Source organism: Gopherus evgoodei, chromosome 6 (genome assembly GCF_007399415.2).
Source record: "Gopherus evgoodei ecotype Sinaloan lineage chromosome 6, rGopEvg1_v1.p, whole genome shotgun sequence".
NCBI classification, from domain to species: Eukaryota; Metazoa; Chordata; order Testudines; family Testudinidae; genus Gopherus; species Gopherus evgoodei.
The window spans coordinates 63,849,436-63,868,903 of record NC_044327.1 but is presented as its reverse complement, the minus strand read 5'-3'; the positions used below and the strand labels follow the sequence as shown (position 1 = coordinate 63,868,903).

Sequence of the window (19,468 nt, the reverse complement as noted above, 5' to 3'; positions counted from 1 at the left end):
CAGCTGGTCAGAGTTGTTATGCTTTCAAGCTACATTTTCAGCTGCTCTCCTGGTTACATAACTGTTTTCAGCAGATCTTAGAAGAGTTTCCAGGTTCTTCTCCATTTATTAATTCTCAAGAATTTCATATGGACAAACATTTTCTTTAGTCAAGACATTTGCTGACCAAGCAAGAAAATGCAGGAAACAATTCACAGTAATATGAAATTTATGTTTATGTCTACTAGCTTCAATAGTTTTGGAAATCAGAATCAAAACAGTTGCTGTTCTGGATTGTTTAGTGCCCATCGTTTGTTAACTTTGAAGAAGACTGGGACATTAAGAATGACAAGTCATGCATGCCAGGTTGACTGTTTGCACAGAGACAGATCTTTGTCAATTTAAAAAGATTAAGGTTTCAAACTGATCAGAGTAATTAGTTTCAATGAGAGGCAAAGACATGAACAGTTGAGGGACTTAAGAACCAAGCCAAAGGAGTTAATGGGGAACAAATGTGACTTTATAATATTTTTTTGATTATTCCAACTCAAGAGAAACTGAAGCCTGCTGTCAACCATGCCCATATTCAGCCTGAAAAGATCTGGCTGAAGTTGTCTAGATGGAAAATAAGAAGAGAAGAGTGAGGGAAGGGAAGGGGAGGGTGTTAATAGTTTAATTGGCATGCTGCCATAATTTAAAATATTTACTGCAGGTTCACTAGATCTGTAGCTGGTTTTCAAAGCCAAAAAAAAAAGCAAATGGTATATTTGCTCTGAGAAGTGAGCCAGTTTTCCAAAATTTAAAAATGGTTATGGATTTGGCCAGGACCCACTGTTTTCACTGGAGTCCCATTTCTTGCCATTTTTCACAATGATTTTCCCTAAACACTGCAAGGCTAGATCACAGGCACAAGGTGTGACTCGTCAGCCATACATTAGAGAACCCTTTATGGATTATGCATTAGGGTCATGTGGGACAAAATCAATGCAGGAGATGTCACTCCCCACGCAGGCCAATAAAAGAAGTGCCATTTCATCACTTGCACCTACTTCCAGCACTAGTGCTAAGAACACTGGCTCAGAACTTAAGAGTACTGCTCTTCTGAAGTCTGCTGCTCCTACTAATCGTTGGGAAAAGCAGTGGGCTCTCGCCATGCGAAACCTGGCAGCTGGTTCTCCAACAAGGGAGAAATGCTTTTAAGAAAAGCTAGTTCCAACACCCACCCCCCATTTTCATCGGCAGTTTGATGTAACCTTAGAATGCCCCAGTGCTGCACTTCCCAATACCATGAGGAACTAAAGATGGGCATTGCCAGTTCCGTATGTGGAAGGAAGAGGACTACCCTCCCCGTTCCCTTCTAATGAGTTGGAAAGGCCAGCCCCAGGGTCACTCTCATCCATAGCATGAAGAGGCCAAGATTTTCTTTATTTTCTCCTCTTGGATTAGTTTTAGGCAGATATCAGGAACATGCCACTTGTTTGGCCTCCAGCAGTGGCTCCTCAGTGAACAGTAAAGTGGAAATCTGTTTTTAAATGATAATTTGTGGCTTTTTGATACACAGGTCAGTGAGGTAATAAGCAAGGTTACGTGTATCATGCATTTTTCTGCTGTATGTTTGTGAAATTTAAGCAATTGAGATGTGTCAAACTCAGAACAGCACCTCAACTGCGCCTCTCCATTCTAACACAACTAGACATATTGGCACATGGCTGAAAATGTTCAATTTATTGGACTTTATTTGGAATAAAGCTATTTTAAAAAAAAGCATCAAACTAATTTTAAAATACAACCCTTTGCTCTTTATATTCAGACATTTTAAAGAGAATCAGGACTTTTTTCTCTGACACTGGACAGAAATATTCTGAAAGAAAATCAAGACGTAAATGAATGGTATAACACTACCAACATTTCTGGCACTCTGCTCCAGAAACCCTGTGTGATGGCACCTTGCCAAATGGTACCTTTACCCCAGGATTCTGCTGGTTACTTTCCCCTCCCATTGTTAATGTAGTATATGCCGAAAAAAAAATTAATTACATTCTGGTTAAGGTAATAATACTTCACTGTAAACTATTACATCTGCCTAATTTGTGCTATACAAAGGGACTATAGAATGAATGTAAGAACGCCACACAACTGTAGGAAGCCTGTCTATACTGAATAAAATAATTTTATTTTTTTGTTTACAAAGGTTATGGAAGCTGAACTTAACATAGGGGTTTCTCTACCTAAACATGAGAAACATTATGGTCATTAAGAACTTTGTGAGGTTCAGTGCTATACTGTATGATAATATGGAAACAGATTTTGAAGACACTTTCCCATTAGAAACTTTGACACAGTATGCATAAATTTAAAAAATAAAATACAAATGAAAACAAATTTGCCTCAAGGATTTCTTAGAAGTAAAGCCATTTCAGGAGTCTGCAGTGACAAACTTCCTTTTATCCCAGTGAAGAATAACTGGCTAAAGGCCACTCACTATCAAAGTGATGCCAGTAACATGGGGATTTGATTGTATGACTCCAGCACTTAAAAAGAGCACGTTGGTTATACATGGCTTTTAACCCTGGGCTACAGTTACGCTACCAAACTAAGCTTGAGTCTAAATCAGTCATGTAGAGATGTGCACGTCATCTGAACACTGTTTAGAGTCCTTAGTTTTCCAGATCTGATGGAGGTGCTGAAGGCGCTCAGAGGTTCTTGTGCTTACATTCAGGGCTGGGTGAACTTTGCAAATGCCCGATTCCTCCATTAATGACAGGCCACAGATCCCAAAGTATGCATGTAAAGCATCTGAAAACAAAATGGTAAAGGAGTTAGTTAAAATGTAAATGCTTCCTGGTGGATCATGCAGTAATAACCAACTGTTTCTGTGTTCCAAAACACCAACCAATTTTAAGCCAAGCCCTGAAAGATAAATGGCAAATAGAAGTTCCTAGTTATATTTTGCTTTATTTAATTCCAAATATAAAATAGTTAACCAAGCCCTACCGCACACTGAGTATGAGGAGATGGTCTGGAATGTCTGTCCTAAGATTAGATTCTAGGAAGCACAGCTACTTTATTCAGTAAGGAGCTCTCCCAGCTAGCTGATCACATAAGAGCCTGAGAGAGTCAGGAGCTTATTTAAAGCATTCCCTCCCAGACACTCTGAAAATATTTCCTTCTAAAATCAGAAGAGGATTTTTTTAGCATAGAAAAGTTACTCCTGTTACAGTATCAGCAACCTCTGCAGATGAGGGCTAGGTGATAGCTGACTATTCATTAAAACAGCAAGATGTATTTTGGTACTAGCAGCTACGAAAAGGCAGAATCTGGAAAGTACAACACCATAACACCTCCACCAGCCCATCCAGGGGGATTCTCTAATGCTGGGGAAGATAGATACCTCTTATATGGCCCTTCCAGCCATATCTAGGCTCCATAACCTTTTTCATTTCATTGTAATTTCACAATAACCAACTGAAGTTTGCAGAAAGATATCTGCACATACTCCAGCCAAATATCCAAAAGAAAGCCTCCTTATAAAGCATCATTGTTTGTGCTCACTACACACATCTCCTTCTGGGTGATCTCACTGAAAATGTGTCTGCCAGTGACAGCTCACCCCTGGGAAAACTCCCCAAGCATGCTCACTGAAATCGCTTTACAAAGTACCACTCAACTGCCCATATATGGCGGATTTAACCCAAAGGCTCTGAAGCTGTGGCAGGACAGTGCAGACTAATGCAGAATTTAATGCCAGCCAAAACATACTGACTGTGATAGCCTGAACTGTGCACTGCTTTTTCTATTTGAAGCAATAACAAAAATCTCAAGGCATTTGAAGGCCAGAAGTTGTGGAGACAAATATTTTGTGAATAAGGCACAGAGGCAGAAGACAACCACAGAACATAGCAAATGGATGAAGTATCATTTGCACTGCTTCCTTGCCAAATCTTAAATTTAGGCTGTTGTACTCAAATAGTTTTACATTTAATGTTTTCCATACATTTGTTTTGTTTTCAGATTATTCTCTCTCTCCATGTTTTATCAAGCTAATTCTCCATTTCCCATTTTCCTTCTGTCTCACCTGTGCTTTGTGTATGCTTCCAGATCGCTCTCCTTTTGTTTGTATTTTGTACTGCACTTTATGTCAGCTCAGCTAGTATGGTGATGTGTGTGGTGTATAAAAATCTAGATATTAGGCTTGGTACTGTTTTGTGCTCAATATGGGGAAAAGGAAATATTTGGGGCCTATTCTCCTCTGAAGTTTTAACTGTGATGGGATTTACACACAAGTAGTGAGGGGGAAATAGATATTAATGGAATTACTCATTTTTAAATGAGCCAGTTGTAAAAACAGATTTCTTATTGTTCTTGATACTTGTCACTGGGCAGCAGCAGAATTAATGCAAGACAGGGCAATCTTCTTAAATGCCTAACAATGTGAAAGCTTTTAAACAAAGAAAAAAGTTGGCTTTTGTTTGCCTTATGCAAACACTAGGGAAAGTGTATAATTAATTAATAGAACACAGGCCTATGAGTCAAGTGTTCCTGGATTTCTGCAGTGATAGATTCACCAGACAAATCATTGTCTCAGTTTCCCCATCTCAGCAGCTACATGGGAAAAATAGGAATACCAATGCTACAAGGGTGTTGAAAGACTTAATTTATTGTGCTCTGAAACAATGATAAAGATGTACTCTGCAATCCAGTATGCACATATCTGTCTAGTTTACTAAAAATGGAATATTCTCCATTTTGCTGTCCTCACAATTTCTGAGAATCAGCTTGAAGTATTTCAGCTACAGTTGTACTTTCAGTGATTTTACACACACAGGGAGCAGGGTTTCTTATTTAACAGCCCAGAGATCAAGAGTTACACTGGTCCAAACTTGCAGCTTTGCAGATCAAAACAGCACAAGGATTATGAACTGCATTTTTCTTGGCCCACCTATCAACAAAATTGTTAAGTTTAATTTGCAGGGCCATCTATGCAGTCCTCACTATCTTCAAATCCTGCTCTGTTACAATGAAAGCAACAGGGTTCTATAATTTCACGACAGCATGCTTGAATTGCAGATGTAAATGAGGACAGAATTAGGTTGGGAGAACCTTTACAACAGCAGAGAACATAGCCTGGGATCTGAAAGTCAGACTGAATTTGCAGGGATGTCTGCAGTTAAAAAAATCATTTAAACTGCAGATTTGATACGGAAGCCATTGACTCACAAATGTGGAATTTTATCATGCCATTTCTATAGTCAGTCACCGTTCAGGGTAGAACTGCATTTTTTATAAAGAAGGATAGTCTCTTTTCAACTATGCCACTCTAGCTTTCTTAAAATCAGGAACAGGAACTTATGTCAGCAGCTACATGGAAAAACAGCCGGGAAAAAAAGGTGTCACAGTAGACGTATACAGCAATTGTAATTTTGTGAAGTCTTACATAGTTGATATTCAACAGCAGCAAAAAAGAAAATACACCAATTTGTTACTAGGAGACATCCAGGTTTTTGGGATGTGTATATTTCATGAGCTGCCAAGGTTAGAAGAGAGTTGGGCATACCAGCGATTTTTTTTCTAGATGCAGATAATGCCAGAGCGATCAGGATAAAACGTTCATAATCCCTGCAGTTCCACATTCAACCTGCCTGTTCCATTTTTGTGGTCAGGAAGAAAAAAGAGTTTATCACACGCATGCTCTCAAAAAAAAAAACAACAAAGAGAGCGACGGTTACAGGAACACAGCAGACATGCGTTGCAGGAAGTACACAGCGAGTATGTGCGTGCCCAATACAAAAACCAAAGTAGGAAAGTTCGTTTTTACCCAAATTTCAGTCTTGAGTCTTCTTTAATACACACAGTTTTATAGTTTAAAATACATTTAAGAAACCTTTCATGCAGTTTAGCTTTTCAACAGGCTGCTTTTTTCTAGTGTATTAATAAAGCAAGAAGTGCATGTAGATAAAGAAAAGGGGGTTTTCAGTTCCCTTACAATGGTAATGATTGATCTACAAGATGCACAGCAAATACCGCTACACCTCACAAGACTTCAATCAATGTCCAAAGAATAATTTTTTCCTGTACAATTTTGTCTGAACTCTTCCTTATTCAGCACAAAGTATCCTAGCTCTTCAAGGAAAAAAGGTGGTTAGACGTTTGTTTAAATGGCTTTTAATGCAACAGGAGAATTCTGGAGCTCCTCTTGTACCAAGCTATAGGTCACTAAAATAATTAAAACTAGTCAACTAGCTAGTAAAGCTGCATATGGGGGCTTGGGATGGAAATAATGTTAAATGTTAAATCTACACCAGAAAAGCTTGAGCACATCACAAGAATGATGCCATTTAGAAGGGAAGGAGGAGACGAAAAATTAAGAGGTAACAGAGACCCAATGAAAATACTGAGGTGCTACAGCTGTTGTATAGCCTGGGGAAAAAAAAAAATCCAAAAATCGCTTCTTGCTGAAAGTAACATTTTGATAGCTAAACGATTAGCAAAGTTATAGGATGAAGGAAAGATTGCTAAAAATCCACAAGCACTGTTTGCCTTTCCAAGCATGAACAGTGACGGGCCATGAGTTTTAGCCTTGAAAGTACAGATTTACTCTGAGGAACGTATGTAAAAGCAACATCTTACTCAATACAGCTGTCCATATGCATACTCAATTATTTCCTTTAACTTCACTTTTTATTTCTATTAGTACTGCAGACCCAGTTACCAGACTAATACTTTATTAAGGCCTAGTCTATATACATAAATTGCACCACTTTAATTACACCAGAACAGTTCAAGTGATACAAAGTGTCTAGCATGGACACAGTAAGGAGTACAAAGGTGCTCATAACAGTATAGCAATTCCTGTAGAGAAGGGGAATAAGCTATGCTGGCATAAATCACTTTTATACCAATATAACAACTGTGTTCACACCAGGGATTATACCAATTTAAGTATTGTGGCAGGGGTGGGGGGGGGAGAGGAGGAAAATCAACCCCCCCCTACCCAATATAACAGTTAAATTGGCACAAAGATTACGTGTAGACAAGGCCTAGGTCTCAGTAAGTTATACCTGTGCAAGCCCACAGAGAGTAAAAACCAATGAGATTGGCTCAGGTACTACTGGGGGCCTCGTTTGAACTGCAGACTATTACTGGGGATCATGCATGAGAAGGAAAGAACTCAGCTTGATCCCTGAGGAGTTTCTACAGGATCAGCAGTTACGTGCAAAGCGAGCTCATTTGATCTGGACACTGATATGATAAACACAGAAACTCACAAAGCCATTATTATAAGAGCAGAACCACTCTTTCAAACTTTAAATACTATATGTGCCCATAAATTAGCGCTACTAACTGAAATATAGCTAGGCTGAAATTTCTGTCGCATGAAGATACTGAACAGTTGCTGCCTTTATTATGACTACATCTTATCTTCTTCTACTGAGTTACAGACTGTTTATCCTCTTTATACTTTATCCTAAATGCTGCTACAAGAGTTATTACCAGTGCAAGGTTTGTTTTCACATTCTGATACATCTCCATTGAATCCCAGTATATTTTCAAATTGTATCCAAGATCTGATTACCTATTACTGAGCTACCTCCTTCCTACACATACATGGGCTCTAACAATTACACATATATCAAGCACATAATTAGGCATGGAAGGGGTTAATTTTTATTGATGTCAGTAAATGTCAATTTTACCATACACACAAATCAAAGATGAAAATATTTTCATCTATAAAAAAAGACGGTTACTCACCTTTGTAACTGTTGTTCTTCGAGATGTGTTGCTCACATCCATTCCAGTTAGGTGTGCGCGCCGCGCGTGCACGTTCGTTGGAAACTTTTTACCCTAGCAACTCCAGTGGGCCGGCAGGTCGCCCCCTGGAGTGGCGCCGCCATGGCGCCCAATATATATCCCTGCCGGCCCGCCCGCTCCTCAGTTCCTTCTTGCCGGCGACTCCGACAGTGGGGAAGGAGGGCGGGTGTGGAATGGATGTGAGCAACACATCTCGAAGAACAACAGTTACAAAGGTGAGTAACCGTCTTTTCTTCTTCGAGTGATTGCTCACATCCATTCCAGTTAGGTGACTCCCAAGCCATACCTAGGCGGTGGGGTCGGAGTGAGAAGTCGCGGCATGGAGCACTGCAGTTCCGAAGGCCGCATCCTCTCTCGACTGCTGTACCAGGGCGTAGTGGGAAGCAAAGGTGTGGACCGATGACCAGGTCGCTGCCCGACAGATTTCCTGGATGGGCACACGGGCCAGGAAAGCCAGCGACGACGCCTGCGCCCTGGTAGAATGCGCAGTCACACGGCCCGTAGGGACATGGGCCAAGTCATAACAGGTCCTGATACAGGACGTAACCCACGAGGATAACCTCTGGGAGGAGATAGGAAGCCCTTTCATATGGTCCGCTACCGCCACGAAAAGCTGGGGGGATTTGCGGAAGGGTTTGGTCCTCTCTATGTAGAACGCGAGAGCTCTACGGACATCCAGCGAGTGGAGCTGCTGCTCCCTGCCTGAGGAGTGAGGTTTTGGGAAAAAAACCGGGAGGAAAATCTCTTGGTTGACGTGGAAGGCTGAGACCACCTTGGGTAGAAAGGCAGGGTGTGGTCTAAGCTGCACCTTGTCTTTGTGGAAGACCGTGTATGGGGGGTCCACCACAAGGGCTCGGAGTTCCGACACCCGTCTAGCTGAGGTGATAGCTACTAGAAAGGCAGCCTTCCAAGAGAGGTAAAGCAGGGAGCAAGTAGCTAACGGCTCAAAGGGGGGCCCCATGAGCCGGGACAACACCAGGTTAAGATCCCAGGTTGAAGCAGGGGGACGGACGTTAGGGAATAACCGTTCCAGCCCCTTAAGGAATCTCGACACCGTCGGGTGAGAAAAAACGGAGCGACCGTCCGCACCCGGGTGAAAGGTGGAGATAGCTGCCAGATGGACTCGCAACGACGATAAGGCCAGACCATGTTCTTTGAGGGACCAAACATAATCTAAGATTTCGGATACCGAAACTTCCATAGGGCGGAGATTTCTCTCTACGCACCAACAGGAGAAGCGTTTCCATTTTGCCGAATATGTGGCTCTTGTGGATGGTTTCCTGCTGCTCAAGAGCACCTCTCTCACAGGCGTGGAGCAGCGCAGCTCGGAACCAGTTAGCCACGCAGGAGCCACGCCGCTAGGTGCAGCGACTGCAGGTCTGGGTGACAGAGGGACCCGTGGTCCTGGGTAATCAGGTCCGGATGAAGGGGCAGGGGAACTGGGTCGGCTACGGCCAAGTCTAGCAGCATGGTGTACCAGTGCTGTCTGGGCCATGCCGGGGCCACCATGATAACACGAGCCCTGTCTCTGCGCACCTTCAGGAGGACCTTGTGAACCAGAGGGAACGGAGGAAACGCATAGTACAGGTGGGTCGACCACTGGATGAGGAAGGCATCCGCTATCGACCCCGGCTCCCTGCCCTGAAAGGAGCAGAACGCTTGGCACTTCCTGTTCCCCTTGGACGCAAAGAGGTCCACCTGGGGATAACCCCACCTCCGGAAAATGGAGAGAGCGACGTCCGGTCGAAGGGACCACTCGTGTGACAGGAAGGATCTGCTCAATCGATCCGCCAGCGTGTTCCGTACTCCGGGAAGGAAGGAAGCCCTGAGGTGAATGGAGTGGGCTACGCAAAAGTCCCAGAGTCGTATCGCCTCGAGGCACAGGGAGGAGGACCTGGTGCCGCCCTGCTTGTTGATATAATACATGGTCGTCGTGTTGTCCGTGAACACGGCTACACAACGACCCTGAAGCTGATGACAAAACGTTTGGCAAGCAAGGCGGACCGCTCTCAACTCTCTCATGTTGATATGTAGCCCCACCTCCTCCTGGGACCATAGGCCCTGCGTCCGCAGGGTCCCTAGGTGGGCCCCCCAGCCTAGATCTGAGGCATCCGTTGTCAGGGATACGAGGGCTGAGACGGGTGAAAGGGAAGACCCGCACACAATACGGACTGGTCCACCCACCAGCCGAGGGAATCTAAGACCTTCTGGGGGACTGTGATTAACATGTCTAGCGGTTGCCTTGGTCTGTAATGACTGATAAGCCACAGCTGGAGAGGCCTCATGCGGAGCCGAGCGTAGTCGGTCACAAAAGTGCACGCCGCCATGTGGCCTAACAGGGTTAGACATGTCCTCACTGACGTCAACGGGGCTGACCGCAAGCGTTGAACGATCGCCGCCATGGTCTGGAACCGCTGCCGAGGCAGCGAGGCCCTGCCCACAGTGGCGTCCAGGACGGCCCCGATAAATTCCACCTTCTGAGTGGGCCTCAGGGTGGACTTGTCTGTGTTTATCAAGAGGCCCAGACTCGCAAACATGCCGGTGATCACGCGGACATGGCTGTACACCTGCTGTTCCGACGTGCCCGAATCAACCAATCGTCCAGATAAGGGAACACGTGGACACGGTTGCGCCGAAGATGCGCCACGACAACTGCCATGCATTTTGTAAACACCCTCGGGGCCGTGGACAGGCCAAACGGGAGGACCGCAAATTGATAATGACGAGCCCCCACAACGAAGCGGAGGAAGCGTCTGTGGCGTGGCCAAATGGCAACGTGGAAATACGCGTCCTGCATGTCGAGGGCGGCGTACCAGTCTCCCGGATCCAGGGATGGAATGATGGTCCCCAGGGATACCATGCGGAACTTCAACTTCACGAGGTTTGTTGAGTTCTCGCAGGTCGAGGATAGGCCTGAGGCCCCCCTTGGCCTTGGGGATCAGAAAATAGCGGGAATAAAACCCCTTGCCTTTCTCGTTTTCGGGAACCGCCTCTATAGCTCCTTTGCTGAGGAGCGTCTGCACCTCCTGCCGAAGGAATTGCTCGTGAGAGGGGTCCCTGAAGAGGGACGAGGAAGGAGGGCGGGAAGGAGGGAACGAAACAAACTGCAGGCGGTACCCCGTCTGCACCACGCTCAAGACCCAGCGGTCCGATGTTATTTGGGACCACGCCGGGAGGAAAAACGAAAGGCGGTTGGAAAACGGAGGGGAAGGATCCGTAGGGGAAACTGTTACTGCGCCCTCGAGCGCACCTTCAAAATGAAGGCTTAGGACCAGGGGGGGTTTTGAGGAGCCTTGGTTCTGCCCCCCTTGGTTCCCCGACTGCCTGCGCCCCCGTTCCTGCCGCGGCGCCTGTAAGGGTCCTGCCGCTGGCGGAACTGGGAAAACGGCCGACGGTGCTGCTGTTGTTGCGGCCTAAAGGGTCTACGCTGTGTCACGGGGGTGTGCATCCCGAGGGACCGCGCAATGACCCGGTTGTCCTTTAAACTCTTAAGTCTGGGGTCTGTCTTATCGGAAAACAGGCCCTGGCCTTCGAAAGGAAGGTCCTGTATCGTGTGCTGGAGCTCTGGCGGAAGGCCGGAAACCTGCAGCCAGGAGATGCGACGCATCGTAACTCCTGACGCGAGGGTACGGGCAGCCGAGTCCGCAGCGTCCAAGGAGGCTTGCAAGGCCGTGCGCGCGACCTTCTTGCCTTCGTCCAAGATGGCCGTGAACTCTTGGCGAGCATCCTGTGGCAGCAGCTCCTTAAATTTGTCCACTGCCACCCAGGAGTTAAAGGCGTATCTGCTCAGCAGGGCCTGTTGGTTAGAGACCCTGAGCTGCAGCGCCCCAGCCGAATACACCTTACGGCCAAGGAGGTCCATCCGCCTGGCTTCTCTGGATTGGGGGCCGGAGCCTCCTGGCCGTGACGCTCCCTATCGTTCACCGATTGCACTACCAGTGAACCGGGAGTCGGGTGAACATGTAAATATTCGTACCCCTTAGAAGGGGCCATGTACTTCCTCTCGACTCCTTTCGCTGTCGGAGGGATGGAGGCCGGGGACTGCCAGATAGTATTGGCATTGGCCTGAATGGTCCGTATAAACGGCAGGGCGACCCTGGTGGGAGCATCGGAAGAGAGGATGGTGACAATTGGGTCCTCTATCTCCGAGACCTCCTCTGCCTGCAGACTCAGGTTTTGAGCCAATCGCCTGAGGAGGTCCTGGTGCGCCCTGAGATCCAGCGGGGGGGGACTGTTGGAGGAGGTACCCGCCACGCCTCATCCGGGGAGGAGGATGATGAGACCCCAGGCACAATAGTGTCCAACTGAGGGTCTTCCTCAGCCCTCGCCTCTGTCTCCGGAGCCGCAGCGGAGTCCTGCTGTTTGGACCCTTCGTCCCCTTCCGGGGAGGGAGGGGGGCGAGACAAAGAGGCTTCAGGGGCCCTACGCTCCGCAGTCGCCGGCCTAGCAGGGAGCTGCTGGGGGCCCTGGGCCTGATGGTACGCCCAGGGTGTCCAGAATCCCCACTGTGGGGGGCCTTGGTCCTGCAGCGGCGGATCAGCAAACAGCGCCGCCTGCCGGTCGGTGCCCAGCGCATAGCCGCTGTCCGTCTGGGAGGACACGGACGGCTGCCTGGAGGGCCACGGCGGGGCCGACCCTGGATGGTACGGGTCTGCGCGGGCCGGCACGGAGGATCGTCTCGGTGCCGGGGACCGGTGCCGGGAGTCATAACGGTGCCGGGATCGGGACCGGGATCTGTCACGGTGCCGGGCGCTGCTTCGGGACCGGGATCTGTCACGGTGCCGGGCGCCGCTTCGGGACCGGGATCTGTCACGGTGCCGGGCGCCGCTTCGGGACCGGGACCTACTACCAGCTCGGTGCCGGGAGATCGACCGGGACCGGGACCTGCCACCAGCTCGGTGCCGGGAGATCGACCGGGACCGGGACCTGCCACCAGCTCGGTGCCGGGAGGTCGAGCGAGATCGGGACGGGACCTGCCACCAGCTCGGTGCCGGGAGGTCGACCGGTGCGGCGAGTAGCGTCGGGACCTGCTCCTGGAGTCGCGGTGCCGGTGTCGACTGGAGCCTGACCGCGACCGTCGATGCCGACCGGTGCCGCGAGTGCGACCGGTACCGCTGAGGGGAGCGGTGCCGGGACTGCGAGCGGCGTCGGGATCTGGAGCGCCCAAGACGTCGGGGCCTGGATGGCGAACGACTGTCCGTGGGCGGTGCCGACATCATGGGCTTGCCTCTGGACGTGACCCGCACCGGAGGAACCGGGGTGGCAGCCGAGTAGGCTCCGTCAGGGCAATAAGGTCCCGAGCCGAGGCGAAGGTCTCCGGTGTGGATGGGACCATTATCTCAACCCCAGATCTCATGGGGGAGCTCGGCGGCACCGGACTCAACAGACCCGCCGGGCCCGGAGTCAACGGTGCTGACGGTGCCGGCGGCGCCGCGGCCGATGTGGAGGCCGGGCGTTCAAGCCGGGTCTGCCTGGCCGGAGTATTAGACTTCGACGGCCTAGGCTCTGATTCCGGTGCCGGAGAAGGTCGGTGCCGAGGAGTCTTCTCGGTGCCGGAGCGATCCGGTGCCGGTGCCGAAACCACGGTCTGCGAAGTCGACGGGTCAAGTGCCGCCTCCATTAGGAGAGTTCGGAGCCTCTGATCCCTCTCCTTTTTTGTCCTCGGCTTAAAAGCCTTACAGATGCGGCACTTGTCAGATCTGTGCGATTCCCCGAGGCACTTCAGGCACGCTTCGTGGGGATCGCTGGTAGGCATGGGCTTCTTGCAGGCCGCACACTGCTTGAAGCCTGGCGAAACAGGCATGAGCCTGGCGCCCGGTGCCGGGAAGGGCTAAGCCCCCGGCAAGAAACTACTTAACAGCTATTTACTAAACTATCTACTTAACAATACTAATTAACAACTATATAGAACTAGAGATAAGCGATAAACAAGCGATAGAAACTAGGAGAGCTAGGGACGTGGAGGACAGCTATGCCGCGCTCCACAGTTCCAACGACCGACACGGCGGTAAGAAGGAACTGAGGGCGGGCGGGCCGGCAGGGATATATATGGGCGCCATGGCGGCGCCACTCCAGGGGGCGACCTGCCGGCCCACTGGAGTTGCTAGGGTAAAAAGTTTCCGACGAACGTGCACGCGCGGCGCGCACACCTAACTGGAATGGATGTGAGCAATCACTCGAAGAAGAACTGAAATTTACACTTAGGCAAAGAAAAAAATGTTGATTAAGAAGCTGAATTTTATTTAACTCTCATCCACATTCATGGGGTAATGGTATACCCTGTGAGTTGTGATAGCTCATCAACTAGTAGCCCTCCAACTAGACTGTTTTAGGACCTTGTCACATAGACTCATAGACTCATAGACTTTAAGGTCAGAAGGGACCATTATGATCATCTAGTCTGACCTCCTGCACAATGCAGGCCACAGAATCTCACCACCCACTCCTGTAACAAACCGCTAACCTATATCTGAGTTATTGAAGACCTCAATCTTTGAATCCCTCCCGTAAAAGCCCTCTACAGCCTTTCACCTCCTGTACACAGGTCAGCAAAAAAAGACTTTAGTTCAGCAACAAGAAGGGGGAAAAGGAAAGTGTGGGCCCCTTACTGAATGAGGGAGGCAACCTAGTGACAGAGGATATGGAAAAAGCTAATGTACTCAATGCTTTTTTTGCCTCTGCCTTCACAAACAAGGTCAGCTCCCAGACTGGGAACACAGCATGGGGGGTGGGGAGGGGGAGTGACCAGCCGTCTGTGGAGAAAGAAGTGGTTCAGGACCAGGGGCGGCTCCAGGCACCAGCATGCCAAGCCCGTGCCTGGGGCGGCAAGCCACGGGGGACGCTCTGCCAGTCTCCGTGAGGACGGCAGGCAGGTTGCCTTCGGTGGCATGCCTGCGGAGGGTCCGCTGGTCCCGCGGCTTCAGCGAACCTCCAGCAGGCATGCTGCCGAATCCACAGGACCGGGGACCTCCCGTAGGCAAGCCGCCAAAGGCAGCCTGGCTGCTGTGCTTGGGGCAGCAAAATACCTAGAGCCGCCCCTGGGAAGGACTATTTAGAAAAGCTGGACGAGCACAAGTCCATGGGGCCAGATGAGCTGCATCCGAAGGTGCTAAAGGAGTTGGCGGATATAATTGCAGAACTATTGGCCATTATCTCTAAAAACTCATGGTGATCAGGAGAGGTCCCAGATGACTGGAAAAAGGCTAATATAGTTCCCATCTTTAAAAAAGGGAAGGAGGACGATCTGGGGAACTAGAGGCCAATCAGCCCCACCTCAGTCCCTGGAAAAATCCATGGAGCAGGCCCTCAAAAAAATCAATTTTGAAGCACTGAGAGGAGAGGAAAGTGATCAGGAAGTCAGCATGGATTCACCAAGGGCAAGTCATTGCCTGACTAATCTAGTTGCCTTATATGATGAGATAATTGGCTCTGGGATGAGGGGAAAGCAGTGGATGTGTTATTCCTTGACTTTCGCACAGGTTTTGATACAGTCTCTCACAGTATTCTTACCAGCAAGTTAAAGTAGTATGGACTGAATGGACTAGAAGGTGGATAGAAAGCTGGCTAGATCATCAGCCTAAACGGGTAGTGATTAATGGCTCCATGTCTAGTTGGCAGCCGGTATCAAGTGGAGTGCCCCAAGGGTCGGTCCTGGGGCCCACTTTGTTCAATAACTTCATTAATGATCTGCAGGATGGCATGGATTGTACCCTCAGCAAGTTTGCAGATGACACTAAACTGGGAGGAGTGGTAGATATGCTGGAGGGTGAGGACAGGACACAGAAAGACCTAGACAAATTAGAGGATTGGGCCAAAAGAAATCTGATGAGGTTCAACAAGGACAAGTGCAGAGTCCTGCACTTAGGATGGAAGAATCCCATACACTGCTACATAGTAGGGACCGGGCAGCTAGGAAGCAGTTCTACAGAAAAGGACTTAGGGGTTACAGTGAACAAGAAGCTGGATATGAGTCAGTGTGCCCTTGTTGCCAAGAAGACAAACGGCACTTTGGGCTGTGTAAGTAGGGGCACCGCTAGCAGATCGAGGGTCGTGATCATTCCCCTCTATTGGGCATTGGTGAGGCCTCATCTGGAGTGGTTTGTCTGGTTCTGGGCCCCACACTAGAAGAAGGATGTGGAAAGATTGGAAAGAGTGCAGCAGATGGCAACAAAAATGATTAGGGGGCTGGAGCACATGATTTATGAGGAGAGGCTGAGGAACTGGGATTGTTTAGTCTGCAGAAGAGAAGAATGGGAAGGAGGGCAGGGGTTGATAGCTGCTTTCAACTACCTGAAAGGGGGTTCCCAAGAGGATGGATCTAGACTGTTCTCAGTGGCAGCAGGTGACAGAACAAGGAGTAATGGTCTCAAGTTGCAGTGGGGGAGGTTTAGGTTGGATATTAGGAAAAACTTTTTCACTAGGAGGGTGGTGAAACACTGGAATGGCTTCCCTAGGGAGGTGGTGGAATCTCCTTCCTTAGAGGTTTTTAAGGTCAGGCTTGACAAAGCCCTGGCTAGGATGATTTAGTTGGGGATTGGTCCTGCTTTGAGTAGGGGGTTGTACTAGATGACCTCCTGAAGTCCCTTCCAATCCTGATATTCTATGAATATTTATTTTATAGCAAAAATGTATGAGATACAAATGTACTTCAAACATGTTGCACTGTTATCCTGTATTTTTAATAGTTCTGTGTACATGTTTTCTGCTAGTGAATATCTTGTATTATAACTACATCTTCCTCACTAAGCAAGCAACATGGAGAACAGTGAACTTGTATGTGCTGATCACTGCACATTGATGCTGATGTGTGAAATTATATATAGGCTCACACTGAACAGGACTCCTGCTAGTTTTTCATTTTCTCCTAAAACATTAAAGGAATTGTTCTTAGATTTGTAAAGCATTTGGAATACAAATTTCCCTTATGCCAAAGTTAATGTAATTTTTTTCCTCGACACTGAATGAAGATTAAGGATATTGCCTTTTTATATTTTGACATGTGATGTTGACAATTTGTGTTCTAATGGTTATAAAGTTAACTTTTGGAATCTCAGCCCCTCATTAAATATTGTCTGATGCTCCCCACTGTCTGAAACCCACTGTGTAATTTCTTGCAACTGTGAACATTTAAATGAATAAAAATGTTTAAAAATAAATCCTCCTCCTCTTCCACCAGTTGTAAAAATTGAACTCTGCAAGCCTACAGATAGATGAAAAGTTATAGGTACCATTAGTACTTTAAGCTTTTTGCATTAGCTTTTTCAAAAGATTTAGCGATATTGTCTGACGTGCTCTTAGTATGTTTATTAAAAAGAACAGGCTCGGGAATATTTGTAAATGGGCCCTTGATAAATACCCATTACACAGTCTATGCTCTTTAGCTAAAATGTTTTTAAATACATGAAAATACTATTCAGATACTAAATAATATGAACAGGTTGTTTGCCATTTTCTCTTTCAATAAGGGGCAGTTTGTGACATTTTAAACAAGGAAAAGGGGCACAGGGAGATGTATACTTTACATTAAACATATTAGCTTTCCAATTAGGTGCAACAGTAAGCCAAACATATTTTCTCAGGGGGAAGAATTAAAATATTCCTTTACTTGTGTTAAAAATGAGCCAGCTCTTGGACCACTGGAATACATTTTGCAACACAAAACACATCAAGTTCTGAGAAATAAATTTACCTGGGTGGCTATCTGGCCACTTGGCAAATCCACCAACAAGACGATCTTGAGTTGACAAGATGTAATTTCTGTTTTTCTCAAAATTTGTATATTGGAATATTTTCAAGAGCTGGAAAAAAAAAGTTAGTGTTACAGAAATACCTACATAAAGAGAAGCGTTACCATTTTAACAGATATAAGTGGCGCACTGGGGCATAGTTATGGTAAGTTTTAGTATCCTGTCTTCTTGCAAGAAAGCAGCAGACATATGTAGCCCAGTGCATAACTATACAGAGATCAAAATAGTTTAGTAATTCAAAGACCAAGCCTACTTCCACTGACTAATTAACTTGAGGAGATGAAGGTTGATTAACCGAGTCAAACAGGTTAATACATATATTGTAGCAATTGTATTACCTTAAGTGTTGCTCCTACCCAAAATGAGTAGCAGGTATCTACAGGTTTGTTGGGTCGTCCATGATAGCCATTCTGTTGTCTCATTATGCACCATCTCTTTATTCTGTTCAGTTCTCTCTCTGAAAATACTTCCTCCAGTTTACCCATCAAGCACAGTGAGGCGATACCACAGAACGTGGAGCCACCTGTAAGAGAAAATTCTGTTTCTGCAACCTTTTCTCATTGAAGTTAAAACTTCTGATTAAGATCAGACAAGCTACGAAGTAGTAATAAAAAAATATCAAACAGAGAGTAGTGTAAAGGAGTACAGAAAGGTCTGAAATCTAAAAACCCAGACAAATAAGGTGATCCTTAACCCAACACAGAGGTCAAAGTATTACACGTACTATTACAAATGGAAATTGGAGGGTCTCAGTGTTGCCCCATTTATGTAAATATTCTCGCTCATTTGCCCACTGGCAGTGGCACCACCACTACTCACTGCTGCAACATTACACAAGCAGCTAATGGGAAGTAGGAATCTATCTGAAGCAGTGGTGTCAAATTTAAAGAGGCAGGCTCAGCAAGTGAGCGAGCCACATCATTCCAGTACAAGGAAAAAGGTTTCAGTTAAAATACACCAAATTCTCGCATGCATGATTAGATTTACTTTGGAATCACACAGTGGAAGTTTCTCTCCCTTTCAAAGAGGAAGGGGAAGAAAAAGTCCCCTATCCCCTCCCAATCTCTAATTCCTACAGAACATTTACTACATCTGTTTTCTTCCTGCTGCCGCTCCAACTTGGAGATACACTTGTTTCAGGCCTGTAAACAGCTGGCTGCTGAACCACCTCACTCCAAATCACCCCTTCCTCATCCCAGATTCCTATGTTTCATCTACAATGCAACTGCCAGTCCTAACCAAACAAGGCTAGACACATTCCCTCTGAAGCTAATCAATGCTGATGCATCACCCAGATGAGTTGCTGCAGTTACACAATTACATAAATGTCCTCATTAAAATGTCTCCCAATCAGTTCAGTGACCCCACAATTATAGTGGGCTAAAAACATAGCAGCGAAGGTAGGCCTGTTATGAACTGCTCTCAGCACTTGCCTGTTAAGCAGATACTAGTTCTAGGTTTCCTTTAATGGAGACACTCAATTGGACAAACTAGACATCTCCCAATCAGGCTACTAAACTATCTATGAGAGTACATAATATAATCTGCAGATAACTTAGTGTATTTAGTTGGCTCAGAGATTGAGTCAGTTACACACTGCTGGCAGTTCTGCACTCTTCTCAGCCTCCACATTGCTACACCACATAGAAGCCGCAGCAAAATGCACTATAATCAGAGGTTCTTAAATTGCAGTGGTCCAGTAGGGACTGGTTGCTTACTCCACTTAAGTTTCACTTGCTGAACTGCAGTGAGAGCAAACATACCCACACTAAATGCATTCCTAAAATCACTTTTCTATATAAGCAGTTACTATTGGTGCCATGGGGACGTTCTGTGATAACAGGAGGGAAGGTGGCCATAAGAAAAATCTATGTTAAGATGTGGTCTACACTATTTAAACATTTGAGGACCCCTGTATTATACCAAAGAGC

General features: G+C 46.9%; 1 protein-coding gene across 2 annotated transcripts in view; it reads right to left on the bottom strand.

Annotated features, from left to right (window-relative positions):
- Positions 1–2,129: 2,129 nt before the first annotated feature.
- Positions 2,130–19,468, bottom strand: part of PGGT1B (protein geranylgeranyltransferase type I subunit beta) — a 72,496-nt gene continuing 55,157 nt past the window's right edge. For both annotated transcript variants that reach the window (XM_030565738.1, XM_030565739.1), the window contains 3 exons: positions 17,876–18,060; positions 17,480–17,588; positions 2,130–2,775 (listed from right to left, as the gene is read on the bottom strand). In XM_030565738.1, the coding sequence (XP_030421598.1) occupies positions 2,594–2,775; positions 17,480–17,588; positions 17,876–18,060 (476 nt within the window). In that variant the 3' untranslated portion in view covers positions 2,130–2,593. The remainder of the gene's footprint in view (positions 2,776–17,479; positions 17,589–17,875; positions 18,061–19,468) is intronic.